Source organism: Carcharhinus amblyrhynchos, chromosome 11 (assembly GCF_965287045.1).
Source record: "Carcharhinus amblyrhynchos chromosome 11, sCarAmb.v2.hapA, whole genome shotgun sequence".
In the NCBI taxonomy this organism is placed as follows: Eukaryota; Metazoa; Chordata; class Chondrichthyes; order Carcharhiniformes; family Carcharhinidae; genus Carcharhinus; species Carcharhinus amblyrhynchos.
Genome location: NC_137334.1, coordinates 54,391,368 through 54,419,209, shown reverse-complemented (window position 1 = coordinate 54,419,209; position 27,842 = coordinate 54,391,368). Strand labels below are relative to the sequence as shown.

The window sequence follows — 27,842 nt, the reverse complement described above, 5'->3', positions numbered from 1 at the left end:
TATTTCTGTGTTGCAGGTTAGTTACAGCTTTCTTTGCAGTGAATGTCGCAGCTTTGCAATTGGCACTATGATCATACATAATGCATGGAAGCATCAGGCCCCCCCACAATCCCCTGTACCAGCAGCCCCTCCCCCCCTTGGCTCCCTGACAATTCCACTGGCACTGCCAGGTTGACACTACCAGGGCTAGTGCCAGGGCGCTATTCAGCTGAGGGCTACAATGGCCTCCGGGTCCTCCAGCATGGTCATTACATCTATCCAGAAAATCCATCAGTGGCTGTGAAAATGTACTCATTGTGGTCTGAGTGCTGGTTGCTTGTATGGTGGAAACCAGCCTTCTGTAAAACATACTGTTCAGGCATAAGAGATAGAAAAAATCTCCTTTGAAAAAATAAGCTCAATCTGAACAGTTAATTTGATTTATTAAAGTCACTATTATTATACAATGAAAATTATTGTTTCTTGTAGACTGTTAGAGGGGGTTTAGGATATCCTGGGAGTAAAAGACTAACAGACTAGAATACATTAATTTAGAGTGAATATAGTATAGAAACATTACAAAGTACCTGGAGTTACAAAGGTACTGTTTGCATAGAAACACATATAACCACTGTTAGAGAACTTAAACATGCATTTTTGAAAACAGATTGTATTATTTATTAAAAGCATACATCTTGGCTAATTACACACTGCTCCAAGCATGATGGGATATAGCTAAGTAAGAACAACACGTTCCTCAAAAACAATACAGCCACTGAGTGAAGCAAAAAACCCTCTCATCAGCATGGGTCCAAGACAGTCCAAGTTAACACAGACAGTTGAATGAATAGAACATACAGCTTCCTGGTAAGGAGTTGCTAGGTGACAGAGGGAAAATAATTTACCTATGTATTCCTATGATATTGGAGAGTAGAATGTTATTGCCCAAGGTAAATTATCTATACTAATAATGATTAGTTCACATCTGACAGGGGTGAAAGGGGATGGGTACATGATTTTTCAAATTGTATAATTGTAATACTGAAAGTAATGCAATTTAGAGTAATTTGGGCTGCCTCAAATTGCTCTCCCACATGTGTGGACCAAGCTTGGGCAATAAACAACATCTTCTACCAGAATTACTGTCCCTGGGAGTCCTTTGTATTAGCTGAGCTGCAAATGAGTGAAAGCGAACATAATATTAACATAACATGGTCCCTGAGAAAACTCCTACATGCGCTATACAGACGAAGCATGTGCTTTCTAGAAAATACTTAAGAGTTAATGAACTGTGAAGTGTTGTATAAATAAATAATCAAAATCCCTCACACAAAAACAGCTAGAAAATCTCAGCAGATCAAAACATCTGTGGAGAGAGAATAGAGCTAATATTTTGAGTCTGGATGGCCCTTCAGAGCTCCAACGACAGGACTCTGATGGAGAGTCATCCTGACTCAAAATGTTGGCTCAATTCTCTATCCATCGATGCTGTCAGACTTGCTGAGATTTTCCAGCATAAAGGTTTTACAGTAAGCAGAAAGGAGATTGTTTACTGTTCACTAATGTCCTTTAGGGAAGGAAATCTGCTGTCCTTACTGGCCTGGCCTACATGTGACTCCACAGCCACAGCATTGTGATTGACTCTCAACTGCCTTCTGAAAGGCCTAGCAAGCCACTCAGTTGTATCAGTTGCTACAAAGTCTCAACAAAGAAATGAAACTGGACGGATCACCTGGTATTGATCTTGACACTGGAAAAGACAACAGCAAAATAAACAGCCCTTCGCTTCTTCTTGGTGATGGTCATTGCCTGGCATTTGTGTGGCACTATTGTTACTTGCCATTTGTCAGTCTGGACATTGTACAAATCTTGTTGCATTTGAACATGGACTGCTTCAGTATCTGAGAAGTCACAAATAGTGCTGAACGGTGCAATAATCGGCAAACATACCCATTTCTGACCTTACGACAGAGGAAAGGTCATTGATGAAGCAGCTGGAAGACTGCCAGAATGTTATCAGGGTCCATTACCTTTGCAGTATCCAGTGCCTCCAACCGTTTCTTGATATCACGTGGAGTGAATCAAATTGGCTGGAGACTGGCATCTGAGATGCTAGGGACCACTGGAGAAGGCCAAGATGGATCATCCACTTGGCACTTCTGGCATAAAATTGCTGCAAACTGCCTTGTCTTTTGTATTGACATGCTGGGCCCCTCCATCATTGAGTCATTGAATGCTGCTGTAGCTGCACTTGTTAAATTTGTAGCTGTCATTTTCAAGTTTAACAGTTACCTCAGAATTAACATCATTGATTCAATTTCAAATATTATTAGTGATGGAAATAATTATATAGAGGAATATCAGTATTCATGATTTTCTCTCTTTTTTACGATTAGGAAGAAATTGCCCTGCATCTTGATGAAATTCCAGAAGATGTACATTACCTGGAATGCCCATACCCTGACTTGAAGGCCTCTGTTCTGCAGGAGTTCCAGAATCTGAATGCAAAATACAAATCTCAGCTGGAGGATATCAACCATCAACTTAAATTAACAGACAGGTAAAATAACAATTATGCAAGAATAAATTATAATGTAAATATACAAACTATCTTTCTGCAATATAGGTGGAAACACTGTTGATGCTGCAATAGGTGTGCTTACATAACCGTATGAAACCACTTCATTCATCCTGAAAATCAGGGTGGTTGACAGATTATTTTTAAAAATCTCCTACCCATCGATTCAAAGTTGCTGTTAAGTGTGATTTTAGGCAAGAACTCATCAAATGTATTAGTTCTGCATTGATTTTTTTATTTGATTTATTATTACCACATGTATTGGTTTCCAGTGAAAAGTATTGTCTCTTGCACACTATACAGACAAAGCATCATAGAATACATAGGGGAGAAGGAAAAGAGAGTGTGCAGAATTTAGTATAAAGACAAAATTCGCGGATGCTGGAGTCTGAAACAAAAACAGAAAAGTGGAGTGGGGGTTGGGGGCAATATGGAGAGTGAGATTTCAGAAGTGGAAAAATAGAAGTAAGAATGAGAAGTAATAAAAATGGATGAATGAGATGAAAACAAGAAATAAAATAAAATAGATGGAAATGGGGTGATGGTGGAGGGGAGAGTTCATGCTCTGAAGTTGTTGAACTCATTGTTCAGTCCAGAAGGCAAATCTTCCATTACCCAGAGATGGTGCCAGAATAAAACTGATGTAATAGCAGAAACTGATGCTACAGTGCCAGCTAAAATCTTGTGGGTTTCTTCAATGTCAGTGTCAAGTAACTACAAAAAGTGACCACTGACCACAAGATGTGTGCCATTGCAAGAGGGCATCTCATTCCCAACCTCATTTTTGTCCTGAATTTCTGGTGGAGTATCCATAGCAAGGAGAGTTTGTAGTAGGTGGACCTTAGGCATCACTCCCAGATAAATTCTGATCTGAGAATTGGGCAGTGGAAAGGCAGTAGCAACAAAGTCAGTTATGGCACGGAAGGAGGCCATTCAGCCCATTAAGTTCTTCCCCCTACTGTACTTCCATAAACTTACAAGTTCATTTAAGTCTGGTCTCCATCACCTCAGGGGCTGCCTGTTCCAGCAGTGGCAACTGTTTGATCCTGGCTCATAATCCTGAGGCAACCCACAAGAAGCCTTTTAGAGATGCACAGCCATGAGAATTGGCTTCCTGGGCACATCTCCTTTATTAAAGAACAAAGAGCAACCCAGCACGGGAAACAGGCCCTTCGGCCCAACGAGCCCGCGCCGCCGCATCCTCCTACACCTACCCTACCCTGCGTGTATGCGAGTGGACCCCCTAACTTAGCCAGATTCAGGAGAGAATAGTGTCAATTTGGTATACCAATATTGTTAAAGCATTCTAAATGCACCAAAAACAGTGTGAAAATGCAATCCAATTAAGCTTTCCTTTCTTATATTTCAATGTTTTTTTGTATGTTTAGGCTTGCAGTTAAGGGCATTTCTCCTTTTTCAGGAATTGTGGATGGACGGAAGAAGAACATTGGACATTTCAAGTTATTGTAGATTTGTACTCTCATGAGACACAGAATCGAAACATGCTCTACATGGACATGCTGCTGAGACTGCTGCCACACAAATCCAAGCAGGAATTGGTAAGTCCCTAATTTTGAATGTTGATGAATGTGCATGTGGGATTTCAAAATGTTATCATTTCTCTTTGTTAGGATCAGTAACATATAACAATTCGAGGTTCTTGAAATGTTCAGTGAACTTATTCAGAAAACTGACAAATTTGCAACAAATACCTGACTGAGAAAGTATTTGACTCTGAAGTGAGTTAGCCAAAGACCTATAAATCCAGTTAGCTAAAATCTGGCAGAATAATATTCAATATGGATAATTGTATGGAATATTTTAAGTAATAAAGAAGAAATGTGCAACTTTCTCCAAGAATGATATTGAAGTGGTTACAGTTGTAGTAGAAAGACCTGGACATACTTGTAGATACTTGGGTGGCATGGCACCACAGTGGTTAGCACTGCTGCCTCACAGCTCCAAGGACCTGGGTTCGATTCCCAGCTTGAGTCACTGTCTGTGTAGAGTTTGCACATTTTCCTTGTGTCTGCGTGGGTTTCCTCTGGTTTCCTTCCACAGTCCAAAGATGTGCGGGTTAGGTTCATTGGCCATGCTAAAAATTGCCCTTAGAGTCATGAGATACATGGGTTAGAGAGATTGGCGGGTAAATGTGTAGAGATATGGGGGTAGGGCCTGGGTGGCATTGTGGTCAGTGCAGACCTGATGGGCCAAATGGCCTCCTTCTGCACTGTAGGATTTCTATATTCTAGACAGTGTCTAACATTTCCACTTCCAGTCATGCTGCTGAAATATATTGCCAAAACAGTAGATCTGTGCTAAAATCATTCAGTCCTCAGGTCAGCATGAATCTTGAGCATTGAGTCCAGTTTTTTGGCACAGAGGTATTTAAGATTGCATACAAAATATAAACTGGGTACTGCTCTGATGGCAAAATAAAAAGTCACAGGTTCAAATTAACAGAAGTAAAATTTGGTATTGATATCAGGAGACATTGTCCTCACACAGAGTGATCAATGTATGAAAACTCATTTAAAAAGGGATGGATTTCCAGGATATGAATTAGACTTAGTATTATGCTAGAAAATCTTATGCAAGACATCCATTGCCCCTTCCCACTTCTGACTACCCAACTGGAATTCTTTGGCTGGGAGCTTTCACTATAGATTGTAGACTTGACTGGGAAATCTGTAGAATGAGTAGAAATCAGCTCCAATAAGTTTGCGCATTAGTCTAATAAATTGGTGTCAATAGCACAAAAGTGTCCCTAATTTTTATAATTTTCATTATATGAACAGTCCGAATGTTCCATGCTGTAGTAACACATTACTCTTTTGAAACTAGGATGAATGCATATTATTGATTTTGTGTGAAGAATGTTTTATATGTCTTGAGTTGGGAGTACCTTGCATTATATTGGAAAATTAATTAAGTATTCCATCCTTCAACTGACTGAGCAAAATAATGTCCAAAATAATTAAATATCATGAGCATATATTCCTTTTACGATTTTTGATACAGAATTCAGAATGACATATATAGCTAAGAAAAATGTCCCCAAAGGTGTTGGAAAAAGTAACAAAATCTTTGTTCTAGATTGACCATTGGAGATTATGGGATGGATTTCAGTTTAAGAAAGAGCACCAGAAGGTTCTGATTCAGAGCTGGACCCGTGACAAGAAAGACTTGCTGATGAAGACAGTGATGATATTTGCTGAAGCCTGTGTAGCTCATGAGGCTGATGTGTTGTTGGCAAATGACAGACGGAAGCAGCAGGAAATCTGTGCTGAATTAAACCACAAGGTCAGCAGAAACATTGATTTATACAGATATCACAATCTGACTGCAGACCAGACTGGAATTTTTCTGTACATTACTTTACATAAACATTTAAAATGATTTGATTCTCCTTATCCTCCCATAAGCTGGTGTCCTTATTCATCATTCCTTTCACATTGACTGATTTAGTGATGTTTGGTGGCATGTGACTATTTACAGATTTTAATCGTCACTGTTGAGATGAATTTCTGACAATGGATAAATCACTATAAAGTTGCGTGAAGGTATTTTATATTTTCAATTTTTACTAAATTTGAGTCCTTATTCCTCACAGCCTGATATGCTGAGAGTTATTGTACCCAGAGCAGAATCACATTTGGATCTCTATACGTTGCTTGAACATTTGCAGAAAACAGATAGAAGATCATTTTCAAGGAAATAAAATGAATAAACAGTAGAAATGTTACTTGCAATTAAAAAGTTAGCATCTGATGAAGCAAATTTAAATTGAAGCATTTCATAAAACCATTCCATTCAGTGTCAGAAAGAAAAACATGTTTCGATGCCAATGAAATTAATGCCAAGTTAATGTTTTCACTGTATGATTGTTGTTTGCGAACAATATTTGAAATACAGTAAGAGATTGAAACGATAGGTATTCAGTTTCATACAGTATGATTTTAGAATTTTTCAACAACTTTTTAGAATGCAATATAGATTAGTACATGCAATTAGGACCAACTTTTGAGACTGGAGTCTCGGATCTGGGCAGGATTTTGCCTCTAGGGCAAAAGAGCAGGGTCACGGGTTGAGAATGGAAGCGATCGTTCAGTGCATTTGTGCTACTATGTTTTAGAGCTTCTGAATGCATGAGTTCGTCTACTGAGAATGTGGCCAACCTCATTAAAAGCCATATGTGTCAGTGCTCTCTAGAGAAAGCAGGAGCAGCGGACTAATATGCACAGAATCCATGCAATGTTCTGTAGTACGGACTGGTCAGTGACACTTGTGGCACAAAGTTGCATCAAGTGGATAATGTCATGTATGTTGAGGCTGTTCCTTTAAGAAAATAGGTCAGGTGACCCAGGGCGCAGGTTCCACCCTGGGTGGAGCCTACCAATCCAGTGCTGTGCTAACTGTGCTCAAGATACGATGTGTTAATATTCCAATTCGTTTACTCCCACTTACCTTGTGATTTTTATTAGTCCATATTCAACATCATACATAATAACTGGCAATGAGGCTGAGTCACGGCCCACAGATTGCGTGCCACCACCAACTCTTCAGAAGAAGGGAAGAAGAATGATGTTGAACTGGGTCCGAAAACGGTGTGAATGGCTGAGGTACCAGGCTAGACTTGTGGCAACAGGTGTAGCTGTCAAGGGAAGCAGTTGTGGGGGGACTCAGGCCGCATTCAGTGTCACAAAAGGGATACCCATTGGGAAAAGGGCTGAAGGCAGTGGTCACAAGGTAACTTGGGCTACAGTCAAAGGCCAGGAATAGGTGAGGGAATTCTCCATCAGGAGCACCAAGTGGGAAGCATTCGCAAGGGGACTCAGGCTGCATTCGATAGGCAGAGTAGGAGCACAGTTTGTGAGGGAGCCATGGCGTGAAGCATGCAAAAAGCAGCTGCAGAACGCAAAGGCGGGGGAAGCTCCTACCAGCGGGAATAAAAAATGGTGGGGCAGTTTTGGGCAAGAGGGCTATTCAGTGAAGACATGGAGAGCAGGACACCGTACACAGAGTATTTTCATTCATACTTAAAAGCAAGTAAGGTAGATGAAGAATTCATAGTAGCAGTTTTCCTGAGTACTATAGGGAGTAAGATGTTTGCTATGTTAAGAAGTCTCATACAACCTGAAAAGCCTGCAGAGAAACCCCTGATGGAGTTGTGTGAGATATTAAGGAATCATTATGTCCTTAAGTTACTTATGATAGCAGAACATTTCCAATTTTATAAAGGAATAGAGTTGGCAGGATAATCAATCGCGCAATTTGTGGCCATGTTAAAAAGGCAGGCAGAGCACTATGAATTTAGTGGGTTTGTGCAAAATGCTTTATGGGATTGTTTGGCTTGTGGGCTCCAAAACAAAGCCATGCAATGAAACTCCTGACAAAAAAAAGTCTTAAGACTTTAAAATGGCTTTTAAAATAGCTACTTTTTTGGAGTTGGCTGTAAATGCAGCAACATGGTTGGGTGTCGATGCCTGAGTACACAAAGTAACCAAAGCACAGCAGAATACAGTGTTAACCAGATTCCACCATTGTGGCAACTCTGGCTACAAAGAGTCAACATGCTGGACTTGTGAAGCCCAATGCCGCAGGTGTAAGTGACTGGTGCAGAATGCCCAAAATTGTAGGGCGTAACTGAAAGAGGAGAAGGGGAGTCGGAGAGAGACAAACCTGAGGACTAGGCACAAGTACATGCCAGCAGCGAAGAAGGGGACAGGAGTCCGTCGACTCTGCAGGGAAAGCAGAAGAACCTAAATCTAGAAAATTCCGGCTTAATATGTTATTGGTTCAAGGAAAAGCCAATTGATTATGCTCCTTCCCAAGGTGGAAAGGAAGGTAATTAAAATGGAAGTGGATATGGGGGCAATGATATCACTGATTTCTGACTCAGTGTATAGAGACAAATTGGAAACACTGTCACTGAAGCCTTCCAAAATCACCTTATGTACTTATACAGAGCAGGTGGTGCCACTGCGATTTCTTTAAAGATTCAATTGAATACCTGGGCCATGTCATTGATAGTGAGGGACTACACAAGGCACCAAAGAAATGGATGTCATTATGAAAGCTCCCAGACCAGAGAACATGTCGAAATTGCGATTGAAATTTTCAATTATTATAGCAAGCTCATGCTGGACCTGGCCATTAAACTGTTACACCGACTGCTTGGTAAAGGCCAACCATGGAGTTGGACCCGGGGTGTGAAGAAGCACACTAGGGAGGTAAAACAAGCCTTACGCAGGTCAGCAGTACTAACCCATTTTAACCTGAATTTGACACTGTAATTAGCCTTTAAGATGCCTTGCCTAATGGGGTTAAGGCTGTATTGTTACGTGTATTGCCTTTGTGTTAAGATCTTTGACAAACGCAGGAAAAATATGCCCAGGTTAAGAAGGAAGGTTTGAGTATTGTATTTGGGGTGAAAAAATTCTCACATTTCCTTTACGGCTGGCATTTTGTTCCATTAAGTGATCACAGGCCCCTCACCCCCATTTTCAGGCCATATAATGGAGTACCATCCATGGCAGCAGCACTTACAAAGATGTGTACTACTTTTACCAGTGGACTGCTATGATATATGGCATCGACAATCAGAAAAGCATGGCAATGTTGATGCTCTGTCAAGTCTGCCTCTTCCTGGAGGAATGGATGTTCCTGATTGGCATTTGAAAATTATGTATTGTCACCTAGATGATAAGGCACCAGTGCCACAGCCTAAGTACGAAATGCCATAAAAAAAACGACCCAGTTTAAAGCCATGTAATGGATTTAGCCTTATAAGGGACGATTATTCAGAGAAATCAGCCTAATTTGTGTCCCTATCTGTCCATGAAGTGGGAGTTGTTCATAACGGACAGACGTCTATTGTGGGGAATAATGGTCATTCCTCGCACATTAAGAGGGAAGGTGCTGAAACAAGTGCACTGAGGATAACCGGCGGTGGTGCAAATGAGGGAGATTGCTAGGAGCTATTTTTGGTGGCCGAGTATAAACTTTCAGATCGAGGAGAAGGCAGGTTCTTGTGAATCATATACTGTAGTGCAGAAGGTACAACTGTTGTCACCCCTCCACCAATGGGAATGGCCTGAGGCTCCTTGGCAAAGGATATATGTAAACTTTGCCGGTCTGGTGGAAGGTAAAATGCTGTTGGAGTGCTTGATATCCACTCAAAATGGCCAGAGGTAGCAATTATGAATTTGGTGTCTGCAGAGGTGACAACAGATCGACTCAACGAATTGTTTGCTTGATTTGGGAGTCTCAACATAAGAACATAAGAAATAGGAGCAGGAGTTGGCCATCTAGCCCTTCGAGCCTGCCCCGCCATTCAATAAGATCATGGACGACAGATCAGCCATGATCTTATTGAATGGCGGGGCAGGCTCGAAGGGCTAGATGGCCTACTCCTGCTCCTATTTCTTATGTTCTTATGTTGAGACTCCCAAATCAAGCAAACAATTCGTTGAGTCGATCTGTTGTCACCTCTGCAGACACCAAATTCATAGTTGCTACCTCTGGCCATTTTGAGTGGATATCAAGCACTCCAACAGCATTTTACCTTCCACCAGACCTGCAAAGTTTACATAGATCCTTTGCCAAGGAGCCTCAGGCCATTCCCATTGGTGGAGGGGTGACAACAGTGGTACAAATAAGTGGTGAGTGACAACGGGCTACAGTTTGTGGAGAAGTAGTTTTAGGAATACTTGTACCACTGAGGATTCCGACAGGTGAGATCAGCTCCGTACCACTCTGCAACAAAAGACCAGGCGGAAAGATTTGTCCAGTCCTTAAAACTGAAGGTTTCCCAAAGGGATGATTCCTTGGAAGATGAGTGAATCGATTCCCAGCGTCTTTGATGTTTGGTCACAGATTGAGGACCATCTTTGAACTGATGCAGCCAGGAGAGCTGAGAAAAGTGGTAGCAAAGAACCAGAAGGTCAGATGGCACAAAGGGACGTGTATTCCAAGCCAAGGAATTTCAGGAAGGGAAAAACCATGTTGACGAGGAACTACATGTCAGGTGAGAGATGGGTTCCAGTGACAATGTTGGCCCAGTCGGGGTCATTGTCATATATTGTACAGACCCAGGATGAGAGGGTCTGGAGGAGGCACATGGATCAGTTGGTGGCTGCTCCACATCAAAGGAGGGAAGTCCTCCCCAATCCAGAATCCTTAGGCAGAACTGATTCTACTGATTCTAGTGCTCCTGAAGCAGAGACAAGACATTGGCAGAGTTTACTGGAGACAGTAACTGAGTGAGAGAGGAAGCTCGTGAGAATTTAGAGAAGAACGACTGAGAAGATTTCTGAGGCAAGAAGACATTTGTCCAGGAACTGTCATCATCCAGACAGACTGATTATGTCTATGTAGACGTTTAAGTAGATGTTGATATTGTAATTCATAGTTTACGTTCATGTTCTTGCATATAGTTGAATTGTGTACATATATATATTTGGTTCAATCATTATGTAATTGTCTTAAAAATGTGTATATGTTATATATGTAAAACATATCATTTTCAGCTTCATGCCCAGATTACACTGTCAAAACAGGGCCTGTTGATTTTTGACCTCTCACTCAATCTTACTGGCTCACTGTGCTGTTTGACCAGTGCGGTGAGCCTGTAAGATCATGCCGTAAGTGTAATTTCAGGTGAGAAAACCTGTGTGTTCGCAATTTTCCCATATTTAGTCATTTTTTGGGAGAATGGTGAGTTTTGCCTGGTTCTCAGAGAGACAGGGCCTAAACACCCAGTCAGTCCAGCCTCACAGAGATTGGGAGCCATTTTTAAAAAGCGCCCTGATCTCTAATTGAAAGTATGAACCCCCTCCTTCTCTCATGGACATCGGGTACTTCCCTCTCCTCATCGAAGGGATGTTTACCTAACCCAACAAAGATCATCCACATCGGGGCATTCCAGTGGGACCCCTTTCTTGACCCTCTTCATGACAGCCCTTGTGCTCCAGCCCCTTGGCACTACTTCTGACACCCTGGGTGGGAACGGGTGCTTCAATGCCCCTCCCCACCCCTTATTTCCCCAACCTCAGCATGGCCATGATGCCTGGTCTCTGGGAAGACCAGTAGCGATTCTTGCTGGGCTTTCACTGTGCCCGAAGATCGGAAGATCCCGGGAACAGGAAAGATCCAACCTTGAACAGACTCAGCATATTTAAGATCACTCCCTTACTGGACGGGAAACCAGATTACATATGGGAAGATACCAATGAGGCTTTGCACTGGTGCAGAATGCACTAAACCATTGACCCACGAGCACCAAGGCCCTGCTCTTAATGCCAGCTGCAATGTAGCCGGAAAATCACAGCCACTCTCACCTTTACCCTGCTTGCTTTACCTGAAGAGTACACTTCTGCTAAACCTCTTGTGTGCAATGCCATAGGAGATCAACCAGTAAAATATTAATTATTATGTTTACACATGTATAACCTTTTCATTACAAATCTTTACACTGTCATTTATTATAAAAACTGCCTCACTAAACTTGTTATGCTGCAATTGCACTGTCCTGCCAATAGTAACAATGCAATGCCTCAGTTTTACATATTTCAGCTGCTTTAACCTGTCCTGCAGAGAAGCTTCTATATGCAGCCACCTCTACCTCCAATGTCCCCAAAGCACCCTAACTTCTGTCAAAATATTATAATTGCATAAAAGAAAATCAGGATGTTGGACTTTAAAATGAGGATTACATTATGTTGGTACATCTAGTCTAACTCTTCCCTATCCTCCCAACCATGCAATTCCTCACCTCCACCAACGCCACTCCATCCCCCACCCCATGCCTTGTTTATGGTGTATGTGACAAATACAAAGCAGTTGTAATATTTTGGCATAGTAACTACCCATTTAAACTGTTCATGGTATATGACAGTTTAAATGACATCTACTTTACCTCAGCCTATATTGTTGTATATATTATGAAAATTGTTATTGCCTTCTTGGCTTTAGATGAGGTCAAACATAAAATTTATGCAGACGTTGTTTAGTGGTTTAGTTATGGATATGACAACCACTTTTATATGAAGCTGACAGCTACAAATTTCTAACAAGCTTTGACAACCTGTCAAAGTGTTTGAAATGATCAAAATTTAAACAGTTCTGTGAATGGAAAACAAATAACAAATTAAATAGTGTCAGGACACTCAAATCAGCACCCCAATAGATATTTATGAAAACATCAGACAAATTTTAATCCCTTTACCTTACTTAACAGATTGTGAAGGAATTGTTTGGGGTTACTGGCCAGCATGAATAAACAATGGACAAATTCTGATGTAGATCAACCAATTTGCGCTACGTTCAGGTTTACCTTCCCAACTACCAATCTGGATTCACACAAACTGCTGAATGATTGACAATTTGGCAAGAAAAGTTCATTCAAAGAAATGTCATGTACTTAGAAATTGTTTATTAACTTTAGAACCCTAATTAGTAGCATTTGAACGTAAAGATCGAGAATGTCAATAATTAGTGGATGGGGTTAACCATCAGGACGAACAACAAAGACCACAAAAGACAGGCTAGTAATATCTCAGTGAATTCGACATTAACTAGCTGCTGATTTCAATTTATAGTCGGAATTAGTATCTAAGATGCATATAAATTGGTGAGTTTAAATTAGAATTAGGTTTCTTAAATAGCTGACAAGTAACAGCTTCGGTAGAGAAAACATTAGGTAGCAAATCTGTTGGATAGGTTAGAGCTTACATGCTGTTAGTTAGCAACATTTGCAGAATTTATAGCGTTGCATCTTTAGGAGCTGTATAGTTGAGTTAGATTCTCTCATTTTTCCCTGATCCATGACGTTAGCTTCTGGAGTGGTGGGTGATGAATTACTTTCTGAGTAGGTGTTATCTGTGGCTCTGTGCCACTGGGCAAATCTATTTTACTGTATCTGGACAAGCTGGCGTAAATCATGCCTTGCTTGATCACAGAAAAACCTCCAAACATGTACATGTAAGTGACTTTGAAAGTAGCTAGTATAACCTTATAAGCATGTGAATGATAGAATGGTTACAAGGAGGCAATTAGGTCCATCATGCCAGTATTGACTCTCTGCAAGCGCAGTTCATCTGGCCTCATTCTCCTGCCTTTTCTCTGTGGCCCTGCAAATTCATCTGCAAATCTTCTGGAAATGTCAGAAGAGTTCACCTCTGTTTGATGTCATTCACCTCGAACAGCCATATTATTGGCTCTGATGATTTCAGGTTACTGGAAATGAAAAATCCAAAAGCAGCAGGCAGCAAATTCACTCCCTTTATTTCCCAGTTACCTTGTAACATGTGCTTTGGTACTTTTTTCAGTTAAGGTGTTGTAGGCTTACAAATATTTGGGTCTGTGGCCTTGTTCTCTATTTGGATGAGAATTATCCCCCAATACACCTGGCTGTTTGCATGCATCTTGTATTCAGCTTTCACACACATACAATGATGTTGTAGAAATGGTTTAGTGGTAGGATTAACCTTACCTTGTTAGTCTTACCTTGATGGGCAAATTATTGGGAGAAATTCTGGGTGACAATAAAAAAAGTCACTGGTTAGAATGATAGAGAATAATTAAGGATGATTAGCATATATTTAATAATAATGTTAAATTGTACCTGACTAATTTGATTGAACTTGCTTCTTTTTTTATTTGATCTTGGGATGAGGGAATCACTGGCTAGACCAGCATTTATTGCCCATCTCTACCTCTCTGAGAAGATCCTTTCATGAACTGCTGCAGTCCATATGTAGGCACAAGCACAGTGCAATTAGGGAGGGAATTCCAGATTTTGACCCAATGATGTGAAGGATGCTGAGTAACCTGGAGAGGAACTTGGTGTGTTCCCATGCAGTTGCTGCCATTGTCCTTCTAAGTGGTAGAGATTGCAAGTTAGGATGATGCTGTTGAAGGAACCATTGTGATGTACTGCAGTGCATCTTGTAGATGGTACGCACTGCTGCCACTGCGTGCCAATGGTGGACTGAGTGAATGTTTAAGGTGTTGGATGAATACCAATCAAGCAGTCTGCTTTGCCTTGTATTATGATAAGCTTCTAGAATACTGTTGGAACTTGACTCCTCCAGGCAAGTATTCCGTCATTCTCATGACTTCTGCTTTGGGGGATCAGGAAGTGAGTTATTCACCACAGGATTCCCAGCCTCTGGCCAGCTCTACAGCCAATATATTTATATGTCTTGTCCATCGTTTTTGGTCAATGGTAACCTGCAGGATATTGATGGTGAGGGCTTCAGCAATGGTAATGTTGTTGAATGTCATGAGGCAATGGTTAGATTCTTTCTTGGTCTAGATGGCCGTTGCTTGACACTTTTGGGATGCAAATTTAACTTGCCATTAATCAGCCCAAGCCTGAATGTTGTCCAGACGCTTCATCAGAACTCCTGATTTGAAATGTTGGGTTTATTCTCTCTCCACAGATTTTGACAGACCTGTTGAGATATTCCAGGTTTTTTTCTGTTTTTGTTTCAGATTTCAGCATTCACAGTATTTTGCCTTTAAGATATCAATGAACTGGTCATTTGGGTACAAAAATGGCAAATGGAATTCAGTCTGGAGAAGGGTGAAGATATACATTGAGAAGGACAAACTAGACAAGGCACACAAAATAAAGGATAGGAGACTGAGAAGTGTAGAGGAATCTTGGAATGCATGTCCATAAGTCCCTGAGCGTAATTCTCCAACCTCAGCGCGCCTGGCACAAATCATGCCAATTCCGGAGAATAGCGTGTGGCCTATGCAGGAGGTGTATCTGTGATGTGATGATTTTAGTTTTACTGGGCTCTGGATACAGCAAAATCTAAAATTGTTCTCAATTATTGAGATTCATAGATTTGTTTAGCTGTTCAATATTGTTCCATAGGATGCATATTGTGTTCTCTAAGGTGTTGGGTTTGCTTTATAATGTAAATAACAGAACTGTACTTTTCACTAGGTTCAGCAAATGCGTGCACATCAGGATGAAATGGCTCGACTGGAAGCAGTTATTGCTGCACAGAAGAGGGAAAGAGAGATAGAGCAACAGAGAAAGGAAAGGGAAAAGGAAATGTGCCGTAGAGCCAGAGATAAAGAAAAAGTAAGGGGATTTCTAAAATGTAAAAAGTTGAGTTTGGCAGTCCACCCATTTCTCCTACTCTTATAATTAATGGCAGTAAAATTATTTTTAAAAGTCTGATTTAAATGTACTCTCCTCACGGCTCTTGATGCAGCACCTCCAAAGGATTCACACTGTTACACCACTTTGAAGACTAACATTGAACACAATTATGCTGCAAGAATTAAAATGGCTGAAACATAATTTTCAATTAATTTTAGTAGCTTGTGTGCACAATGACACCCCATAATCTGCTACCATGCATTGTTAAATTTAAAACAATGGAACTAGTGTTGTACTTTTGTTGAAGGTTTCTTTTACTGGCATATCAATTGTAATAGTGTGGCTGATTGATTTTAATGGCTTTAAAATTGTTACTGTGCATTGGACAAGGTTTTGTTATTGCAGGACATTTGGTGGCATCAGTTGTTAGACTTGTCCTTTTATGTTTAGGTTCTTACATTTTTTGCATAGGAAGTTGCTGAAAGCATGAGCTGATAACATCATAGTGAAACATTTCATTTGAGGCTAACTTGAACAGAGCAAGCAATTGTGTATGTTCTTAACCAACTGGAATAAAGGATTGTGAAATCAACAGTGCATGGATTATGAAGAAAGTATGAATTCAATGTAGAATCAATTACGGAGACAGAAATAAAGGGAAAGAAAGATTGTAATGTGAGAGAGAGAACAAAACGTGACAGTAAGAAAAAAGTTAAAAAGGTAAAACAATTGAAACCTAAAACATGAGTCACTGCACTTGTAATAATTAATATAACCCTGTGCCTGGGTTTTCAAAAGGCTCTGAAGGCAAGTTTGGGGACCGACACACACTGAAAATCAAAGAACAAAGAACAAAAACAGCCTGGGAAACAGGCCCAACGAGCCCGCACCGTCATCTCAACACCACCAATCCCCCTCTCCACCCACGATCCTTGTCTAATGTTGTATGGATCATGTCCCCTGTCTTCAGATCACATCACTAGATCCTAATACCTCTGCAATAGGTTTTCAAAAGGAGGGCTGAGGGGGTGGGTTTGCGACAACCCACACACTTCCAATGAACAGAACATTGAACTTATTCTGGAGATCATTATCAGCCTTTGGAGCAGTAGTTTGCTATTCTCAACTGAGAGGCAGGGATCCGTAAGACCATAAGATGTGGCAGCAGAAGTAGGCCATTTCGCCCATTGAGGCTGTCATTCTGTAAGATCATGCTAAATATTCTAAATACTATTTAGTATGCTAAATACTATTTAAATTCTGACCGTGCCTCGCAGTCGACTCTGGGAGACGCAAATGCCGCAGAAATGCTCATGGGAAACCCGTGAATCAGCCGACATATGATTCTCCCAGCCCGCTGTGCTAAAAGACTAGTGCAGTGGGTGGGAGAATTGGGGCCATTGTGTCATCTTCACCACTTGCTTTGCCACTTAGAACCATAGAATCCCTACACTCCAGAAGGTGGCCATTTGGCCCATCAAGTCTGCACCAATTCTCTGAAAGAGCATTTTACACAGGCCCACAACCCAATCTTCTATCCATGCCAACACCATGAGCTTTTATTTTATTAAGTAACCTTGTGTGAGGTACCTTATTGAACATTTTTTGAAAATCCAAATATATTATGTCTACTGGTTCCCCCTTAGCTAACCTGCTTGTTGTCACCTCAAAGAATTCTAACAAATTTGTCAGGAATGATATCTCCTTCATGAAGCCATGCTGACTCTGTTTGATTACATTATCTATTCCTAAATGCTCAGCTATTACATCCTTTATAATGGACTCTAAAATTTTCCCAAATGTTAGATGTTAAGCTAACTGGCCCATAGTGATCTATTTATTGTCTCCCTCCCTTTTTGAGTAAAGGTGTTGCATTGGCAGTTTTCCAATCCCCTGGGACTTTCCAGAATTTAAAGCTTCTTAGGAGATCACTACCAATGCATCCACTATCTCTGAAGCTACTTCCTTTATTATCCCATCAGTCTTTAGCCCCATTAATTTCCCTAGTACTTTTTCTCTGGTGATCGTTATTCTATTTATTTTTCCTCCTTTTGACCCTTGGTTTTTTAGTTTTGGAATGCTTCCACTGTGAAAACTGATGTAAGGTAATTGTTTAACTCCTTTGCAATTTCCTGATTTCCCTTTGTTTTTTCCCCAACCTCATTCTCTAAAGGGCCTATATTCACTTTGTCCTTTTTATGTATTTAAAAAAGCTGTTGCTAGTTTACCCAAATAGTCTATCTTTTCCCTCTTCATTATTTTTTGATCAAATTTTGTTGGTCTTTAAAACTTTTCCAATCCTCTGGCTTAGCACTAATCTTTGCCACATTGTATGTTTTTTTTCACTTTTCCTTTAATACCATCCTTAATTTCCTTGGTTAACCATGTTTGATTTATCCCCTTCCTAGAATGCTTCCTCCTCACTGGTATATATCTTTGTTGTGAGTTGTGAACTATTTTCAGAAATGTCTGCCATTGCTCATCTTTCCTGCGCAACACCTTTCCCAGTTCACTCCACCAACTCTGCTCTCATTCCTTTATAATTACTCTTATTTAAGTGTAGCACAGCTATTTCTGACCCAAGCTTCTCACTCTCAAACTGAATGCTAAATTTAACTATGGTCACTGTTTCCTAGGGAATCTTTTACTCTGAGAGTTTTATTAAATCTGCCCCATTACACATTGACAGATCCAAAATAGCCTGATCCCTGGTTGGATTCACAACATATTGTTGGAGGAATATGCTTCATGAATTCTTCCTCATGGTTACCTCTTCCAAGAGGTACTATGTGGAATAAAGTCACCCATGATTAAAGTACTGCCTATTTTACATGCCCTCATTATCTCCTGATTTATTCTCTGTCCTACAGTGTAACTACTGTTAGGGGAGTCTACAGATTCCCCTTACAGTTTCTTCTTCCTCCCATATGGATTTCTAACCCAAGATCATTTCTTGCTATTGTCCTTATTCCATTTCATACTAAAAAGCTATTCCAGCGCCCTTTCCTTCCTGTCTGTCCTTATGAAAAGTCACATATCTCTAAATATTTAGTTCCCAGTTTTGATCTCCTTGTAACCACATCTCTGCAATGGCTAAAAGATCACACCCATTAACTTAAATTTGTGCTGTTAATTCATTTATTTTGTGCCAAATATTACTTGCATTTAAGTAAAGAGCCATTAGCCTCACCTTGTTACAATTATTTTCCCATTTTGACCCTATTTACTGTTTGTATACTCTGGCCAGAAATTGCTCATCCCGCCTGCCCTGGGAATCATAACAGGTGGGACAGAAAGCCCTCTCCATTTCCCTAGTCTTGTGATTTACATGAACATTTATCCCAGCACGGTTCAGATGTTCAGATGTAAGCTGTCCCAATGGTACAGCCCCCAATTTCCTCAGTACTAATGCCAGTGGCCCACAAACCAAAACCCAGTTCTCCCACACCAGTATTCACCCATCTAATTTTATGTACCCAATGCCAATTTTCACTTGGCTCAGGTAATAATCCAGGGACTATAACCTGGGAGGTTCTGTAGTTTAATTTATTGCCTAGATCCTCAAATTCTCTGTGCAGAACCTCTTTCCTCATTCTACCTATGTCATCAGTACCTATATGGACCATGACAACGAGATCCTCCCCTCCCACTGTAAGTTCCTCTCCAGCATAGATGTCCCAAACCTTGGCACTGGACAGTCAATGCATCTGGACTCTTACTCCTTGCTCAATCCCCTTCACTATATTGTCCCCTTCTACCTCTACCTTATATGCTCCCCCCATAGTGCCCGGTCAGTCAGCTCATCCATCCTCAAGCCCCCATTCTCATTCAAAGAAGCTGAGGGAACCTCAAACTGTTGTACAATTGCAGTGACTGACACTTCTGCACGCCTGCCCTCTGGGTCCCTTTACCTGACTGAGCTGCAGTCATACCCTCCTGTCCCTGACCACTTTCTAAACTTGAAGATTTTAACCTGAGGGGTGTGACCGCCTCCTGAAACAAGGCATCCAGGTAACTCTCTCGTCAGCCCAGTCTCCAGCTCAATGACTTTCAGCTGAAGTTCCACAAGCCGCAGACACTTATTGCACATGTGCTTGCCCTGGATAACAGCAGTATCAATGAGTCCCCACATGCTGCAGCCTTGACACATCACCTGTCCTGCCATACATATGGGGCTGGATTTTACAACCTCACTCGAGTGTTTCCGTGGTGGGCGGAGGCAGAATTCCAGTGATGATCTTTAACTAATTACTTGATTTTTTTTTCAAATATTTATTTTATTTTAGATATTAATTAAGTTTAGCAGTAACTAACTGCAGGACAAATTTAAACCTTCAGAAAATAGACCTTGACCTACTGGATATTCTCCAGATGTTCACCAATAGTTCACCTCCTCCACAATTGCTACAGGTTAAATCAAGTGAGAAAAGCAAATGAATACCGTCCTCTCCTCCTTATTAAACTTCCTCTTTTCACCAAACTTCCATATTCTGTCCAAAGCTGCACTCAGTGCTGGTTGCAGAAAGAATGTCCGTACTTATTTGTTTTGAACAAAGAGACTAGCTAAACCCAGGTACAGCAACAGACCAGTTCAAGCCAGCTTTCTGAATTAATTGATTCTTCCAGCTGCCAGTAGATAGCTTTTAGTGGGCCCTATTTGTGAGAAATGGAAAGTTAAACTTAACTGCACAACCAGTGGCACAGAGTTGCCTTTGGTGGTACTGAGAGACTAACATATGTGAACAGTGATTGGTTGGACACTAGAAGATTGTGAGGTTCTTGGCATCAAATGAGTATTAGAGGTGAGTAGGAGGAAGCCCTTGTGAACCAATGTTTGGCAGATAAGAGAGGCCACATGAGAACAGGATACTCTGACATTGGACAGACTAGTGAGAAGGAATTTCAGCAGATGCATCTTCCTGCTCAGGAGGAGGCCAGATGAGTGCTACGAGAGGGTGCAAGGGAAGAAGACACTACATAAGTATTGTATCAACAAATGATAAAGCACCAGGGCTGTAGGAGGCTGTGCCCATCCACAGCTTGGACATTTGTGTTTTGACTAACACTGAACTGATGACTCAATGGCTGTCTCCTAGCAATCGTCAAGGTCACTGTGAAACTGAAGTTTTATGCATGAAAGTTATTTTACTTCACTAAACCTGACAGGTTCATCTGTCTGTCTTTAGATAAAGCAATTTTATACTGAGAAGCAACAGAAGAGGGAAGAGTTAGAACAAAGACACCAGCAGCGACTCAGAGAATTGAAAAATGAAATGGCAGAGCAAGCTGAAAGGGATAGAGAGAGGTAAGGATGACTTGGCAGCGCTTGAGTTAACTGCTCCCTTCTTTCATCTGCTGCCTTTGTTTTTTAAGACTATTGATTTTACCTTTGTTGTGAAGAACAACATACCAAAATGTAGATATATGTGTAGCACTGTAGAGCTGCACATGCACCGTGTTTCTCAATGTGGATGTGATCAGCACTTTTTCTCTAGTGATCCATGAAATAAAAGATTTTTCTCATCAATTTTCAGTACAGTGTGTTTCTCAGTGTGGATGTAATTGGCTTTTTCAAGTAGTGAAGAAGATTATTGGTTTGGACAAAAAATTTTGTGTGCATTGCATTGAACATGCATCTGAGTATGCAATGAGAGTAGTTTCAAGGAGTATTGAATATCTTGGAGAGATCTGCAATCATGTGTGAACCTGAAACAGGTTTATTGAGATACCTTACTGCATGTAACCAAAGCCACTAAGTTAGATAACAGAAAAACTCCTTGCAATTTGTTTCAAAACTGCTTCTCCATTAAATACTATCATCCACACAGTAGGAACATAAAAGGTAGTTTGATTACTGACAGGAGAACCATACTGGATGCCTGGGCAGGAGGTTAATAACTGTTTGAATGGTTGACATCCATTTCACTGGCTGACACCATAACTGACTTATAGTCATTGGATTTATGAGCAGAAGATTGTATAAGTGCTGACTATATATTGTATTGTTAATGATAGAGTGAAACACAGACAGGAGTTGTTGCAGAAACATCGCCAAGAAAAGCAAGCATTAATTTTGCAGCAAATGCAAGAGGAAGAAAAACGGCAAAAGCAGCTTGATGCTTACTGGCAAAAGGTACTTTTTTTTTAACTTGAAGGCCTTGACCTCATCATAAAGTCTAATGCTTTCTAATTTTTGTTTCATTCATTTTATTTCATGTAAATGCATGCTGTTGATACATGTGCATTAACTAGTCAGCCAACTAAGAGGCTGAATTTGAACTGTGTATCAGAACAACAACCCAATGCTTCATGCAGGCATTAAGATGCCTTGTTTGATGTTCCTGTTTTAAGAAGGACTGTGCTTCTCCACCACAATTTTTGGCAGTTTGGAAAGCTGTGGGTACAGAGAATACAAAGGGAGTCCTCAAATGGCTTTTACATTACGAGATTTTCCATTCCCTTGCCCCTGCCCCCTGCCAATGGATTAATGGGGCTCCCACCATGAAAGACAGGAACCACATTGTCAAACATGAATATATCATTAGTGGGCTTCTCACCATGCATCATCTCACCACATTAAGGTTTTAACCCCATTGATGTGATGTTATGTTAACGGGGTTTACAACAGCTTTTCTCAAATGAAGATCTGCCAAATGGTTCTCACTAGGAATGCATAAGTAAGTATAGCTCCCAGAGCTATACCTATATAGGGAGAGGGTGTCAAACCCAGGGAGTACCCCAATAGTGACTTGGCAGGATCACTTTGAAATTTGCCTCTAGCATTGCCAAGGGGCAGTGCCATGAGGCGGTTGCTGGGAGCAGTGCCAGGGACAGTGTGTGGGTATTGCCAGGGGAGAGTATTCAGGAAGTGTCAGGGTACATTGCCAGGGAGAGGGGGCCTCCGTTGTGGGAGTCAATGGGATTTGTTCCTGCATGTCCATGGAGATCCATTTTTAGATTGGGTGCCCATCTCTTGAAAGCCTGCCAGTGTGACATCATGGGATCTGCCTGCTTGATTTTTTTGCCTAACTGCCAAATATATGGTAGGAAAAGCTGGCAGTGGAACTGGCCGGTTATGCTTCGTTTTTCCCACCTGAGTTGACAATTAAAAAATGATAAAATCCTGCCCAAGATCTTTGTAACAATCAGTTTACCCAAGAAGTACTAGAAGAGTAAGGTTTCAAACTAACCAATAAGGCATTGGCAAACCATTGAGAATCTGATGTCCTTTTGTCGTTAAAATCATAATGATATTCACTCTGTTCCCCCTTTTTAATTGTAATAACTGGCCTTCTGTTTATGTTGCTCAATGGCAAACCAGTTTGTGTGGTGATCAAAACAAAGCCTAATCTGTCTCACTTTCTTCCATAAACTAAGGAGGGGAAAGGAAGTGGCTTATTGCAATGACCTAATTACCAAGTAAACTGAGATCAGGTAAAGGTATACAGACGGAAAATGATCCTGAATACCTCTATGTTGAACTTAACTTGCCAAAACAGCAGTAGTGTCTTCAAAGTGGCATTTAACGACTCAATGCCCTGTTACCATTGACACTTTGCCTACTGTCACCTTTACTAGGGTCTGCCACAGGACAGGTAATGTGCTTGCCTGTTTTAGGTGGGAATCCCCATTTAATATGAAGCACCAATGACATTCATAGGAATCAACTTGCACTCTTCCTCACTCTGTGATTGCCACCACTCCCCGGTTTACTTTCAATCAGCTTGAATTCAGTGAACTACATTGGCACATTTTTTTGGTACCTACCTGTTGGCAGCTCCGTTTAAATGATACCTGGGACTCAAAATATCTCTACCTGTTCACTATTGTAACAGATGGGCTGCCAATGTGTTCTGCCAGTTGATTAACCAGAAGTCAAAATTGATCTTAATATGTAAATTTAGTGGCTAAACAAAATTCAGAAGTATGGGTCTAGAAGTTGGTCTGCATGTAAATTTTGGTGTGATTTGGGTGCAGTATCTACTGCAGGGTCTAAAGAAACCAGTGACAGGGCCACAAGAAATTGGATTCACTGACCTCATCTGTATGCTACCAGTGAGCTGCAGGTGAGAGTTATGGCAACTTGCCAATCGAGAAGCAAATCAAGATTGGTCAATGGCTGAATGCAGCAGATAAGTCTTGGGAGTGCGGGGGCTGTAGTTGAGATGATCAGAGAGGAGAACATGCATTGATCAGCAGCTGCACACAGTTTTAATATGGAACCAGGAAAAGCATCTTGCTTCTCCCAGCTTCGCAATCAGGTAAGTGTAATATTTTGTACTTAACATTAATTTGGCTGCTCTGTACCCAGGAAATCTGATGGCACACACGTGACACATGCTACACTTAGTTGAAATCCAATTTGTCAAAGAGGTTTGAAACAAGCATTGAGCCCCCAGTTTGCATAAGCCATGAACCGAACATGTATTCTGGTGGGCACCCTGGATGAGCACAAGGCACTTTAACCAGTGAAGCATATGGTGCTGCGTGCCATATTGAACTCTTCAGCCCCCATTTCTCATATTCTCATGATAAACAGGTGCTGTGCAATCTGTTTTCTCAACCTTTCTATTTTGAATAGATTTGTTCTGCAGTGCATTACATTATTTGAGAAAGTAATTAATTTAAGTAAAATCTAATGTTTAAGAGATTACATTTATTTACCCTAAAGATGATATTCACTTATGATTCTAATAAATTTCTGGAAAAGCTATATTTATATGTTACATAGCAAGTAAATATCATAGTCTCTGAACTGAAACCCATGGATTAATTGTTTTCACAGTTTGCGGTCACCGCTCAGTTTGATCCTGTCAGGATGATGAGTGACACAGAAGCATCAAAAGCTCGATTTGGAATTGGGACACAAGAAGAATTTTTCCTCCAAAAGCCATTATTTTGTTTGTCTACATACACTGATAAACAGGTATCGTACAATCACATTTCCTTCATATAAAGTACTGTTTGTCACGGCTACATACGCAGTAGGATAACTCCAGGGGCTAGTATTTAAAATTAAACTGCTGGACTTGTTCTCAAAATCTTTGTAATATTTCCTTTCAGCATTATTCTGCCAGCTTTTACTCTTTGGATGAACAAAAATAATTTGCAGTTATATAAAAACACAGATATTCAAAATAAAAATATGCCCCAAGGTACTTCACAGACACATAATAAAAAGGTGCGAAGCCAAAAAAGAAATGGTGATGAAAAGCTTGCTCAAAAGGATTAAGGATGGTCTTACAGGAGAGAAAGTTGGAGATATGGAGGATTTTAAATAGAGAATTGCAGAGTGTATATATTAGGGAACTGTTTTTCAAATCCTGACTGTTAGCCATGTAAAAAACAGTTTTTCCTCATGTCACCACAGCTTCTTTTGTCAATTAATTTAAATCTGTGTTCTCCTGTTCTCGATCCATCTACCAAAAAGCAATGGTGGACTTGCACACTCACCTTCATTTCTGCACCACCAGCACCACGCAACACCCCGCCCCCTCCCCCCCGCCACCCCCCATGATGTCAAGCACTACTCCCATAATACCCTGCTCCAGCCCAGCCCAGCCCAATGATGTTTGCTAAATTGTTCTTGGTCTTGTTCATCTTTCATGAGAACAAATTATACCAGGATGTATAGGAGAATTTAGTACTTGATGCAGGTGTCTTTTAAGTTTTTAAAAAAGAAACAACCTTGATCAGACACATCTCATTTCATTGAACAGTAAATGCTAATTTAAAATGATGATTGGGGCAATCTTGAGCCTACATTTGCCATCCGTGCGACTACTGGTGGGGTCTCAAGTTCCAGAAGTCACAGTTCTTCTGGCAAGAACACAATTTTGGATCTACCCCGTCCCTCACCAGCGTTATCATCAGGTTCACACTCATAACAAGTGTGAACTGGTTTTACATTCAAAATGTCAATCATCCAGACCCTTTTAAGCTTCAATTGTAGAAACTTCGAGCACTTACAATCTATTTATCTTATATAAATAAACATGGTGAAATTGACAGAAAAGATCAGAGAGCCAGAGCTCTCAATCACTCCATGTTTTCCCTGGGACACAAGTGTTTCAATAGGCTAATGCCTTTCTGGGCACTCAGCCAAGCCTTATTATGTATTCTTGGCTGAGAACCCAGACATAAATTATTGTACTAAAACACCTGAGGTGGACATAGTATTTTTTTGAATGAAACATACTTATAATGCAGCAACAAACAACTTGTGCACCAAATGTACATCTTAGAAGTGAAATATTTTTTATCTGGATGGGTAGGAGGACTGGAGATGAGAGATGTATTTAATTACATTATCGTCATTTGATACTGTGGAAGTATTTTCAGAAGCTCGTCACTTCCTACATTATGCAGACTCCGTATTATTATTACATTTAATTACTCTGAATTAATCCTGCCCTCTTCCTACTGGGTTTCAGTGCCATCACTTGTCATGCACCCTCTGTTACTTGCCTAAACAGCCATTCTTTATTTTAAGCACCCAGATGTGCCTGTAACAGCACAAACATTTAATAGAACCATTGAATCCCACAGTGCAGGAGGAGGGCATTTAGCCCATCGAGTCTACACTGACCACAATATCACCCAGACCCTATCCCTATAACCCCATGTATTTACCCTTGCTAGTCCCGCTGACACTAAGGGGTCATTTACCATGGCCAGTCAACCTAACTTGCACATTTTTGGACTGTGGGAGCAAACTGGAGCACCTGGAGGAAACCCACACAGACACAGGGAGAATGTGCAAACTTAACACAGTCACCTGAGGCTGGAGTTGAACCCAGGTCCCTGGTGCTGTAAGGCAGCAGTGCTAACCACTGTGACACCCATGATTTGTGTAAGTGAGCTACTCTCCCACTGATGCCACAGGTGCTTCTAAGACACATCCCATGAATTTCTGACACAATAAGATTTTGTCATTAAACTTCCAACTGTCACATTTAGTTTTTGAACATAAAAAAACTATGCAGACTTTTATTTCTGAGCAGGTAGTAGCTGACCCTCGTGTTCGAATTGAACAAGCACTACGAGAGGCAGGACTCCACAATACCTTTTATGCAAGAGAGGTTTTATCAAAGATACCTCCTGCAAGACCTCCAAGGAGAGATATGGAATCCACTCTTTTTAAGGATTGAATTTACTCAAGGTTAGCACTATTTTTTTCGTGTAAAGTAGCAATTAGTTCATGTCTTCAAGTTATCTGTGCCAGTTATCTAGTTTTTATGTCGAATGTATTGGGCAGCTCCCTTAAGGATCTTTTTCTTGTGACTTAAAGTAGGTCCAACATAGAAAAAATTGTATTAGAAAACAATTTTAATCCAAGGTTACATGGTATAAGGTAATTCAAAGCTGACTAATTACTCAAGATAGCCAACCCTATTGAATTATTTGAAAGAGTAGCAAAAAAATGGCCACATGGATAAATTTCCAGTAGTGGGGTTAACAGGAGTTATCAGGAATAGGAATGTATGATCTGTGTTATTCCACAAGATAAGTACTGCTCCTATTAATGATAAAATATAAGTAAGAGCAGGTTGTCTTGTTTGCTCCATAAATAATCTGGATTTAGGAACTGAAGCAATTTGCTGATGACATCAAATTGAAGAACACGACACATCTTGATAAAGGCAGTGAAAGACTGCAGGGGAACAAAGATAGGTAACTAACTCGGCTGATGAAGATCAATGGTAGAAAGTGAAGAAACAGTTTGAATTTGCAGGTTTATATGGAGATTATTAACATGACAGAACCAATAAACAAGGCTTAAGTGATCCAAAAGGACTATGTAGAAACTAAAAGAATGGTTCTGGGGTATGGGATTGCAAATAGGGTGTTGGAGTCTGAGAGTTGTGGACAGATTATGGTTGAATGGGCAATTGTGGGAAGGGGTGTATGGTTGAAGCCTTCCTTTGCAGCAACACCACGGCCCATGGAGCATCCCTCAATGACAGTGGCCATTTCTATTGGTTATGAAGATGCTGCTGGAGGATTTACCCCTCTGATCATGAGGACTTGCTTCCCTGGCACTAAAACATTAAATCAGAATCCTACCCAGTTTTCAAGGGTGCATCAACATGAAAACATTGACTGTAATTCTCCAGTGTTCAGCCACTGCTGCCAGCAAGAATGGAGAATTTGGCGCTTAGC

General features: G+C 40.7%; 1 protein-coding gene across 5 annotated transcripts in view; it reads left to right on the top strand.

Annotated features, from left to right (window-relative positions):
• Positions 1 to 27,842, top strand: part of LOC145350138 (coiled-coil domain-containing protein 148-like) — a 91,720-nt gene that overhangs the window by 62,519 nt on the left and 1,359 nt on the right. For all 5 annotated transcript variants that reach the window (XM_080199110.1, XM_080199109.1, XM_080199108.1 and 2 more), the window contains 8 exons: positions 2,376 to 2,539; positions 3,978 to 4,116; positions 5,654 to 5,860; positions 15,519 to 15,659; positions 20,867 to 20,985; positions 21,696 to 21,813; positions 24,466 to 24,606; positions 26,684 to 26,841. In XM_080199110.1, the coding sequence (XP_080055236.1) occupies positions 2,376 to 2,539; positions 3,978 to 4,116; positions 5,654 to 5,860; positions 15,519 to 15,659; positions 20,867 to 20,985; positions 21,696 to 21,813; positions 24,466 to 24,606; positions 26,684 to 26,830 (1,176 nt within the window). In that variant the 3' untranslated portion in view covers positions 26,831 to 26,841. The remainder of the gene's footprint in view (positions 1 to 2,375; positions 2,540 to 3,977; positions 4,117 to 5,653; positions 5,861 to 15,518; positions 15,660 to 20,866; positions 20,986 to 21,695; positions 21,814 to 24,465; positions 24,607 to 26,683; positions 26,842 to 27,842) is intronic.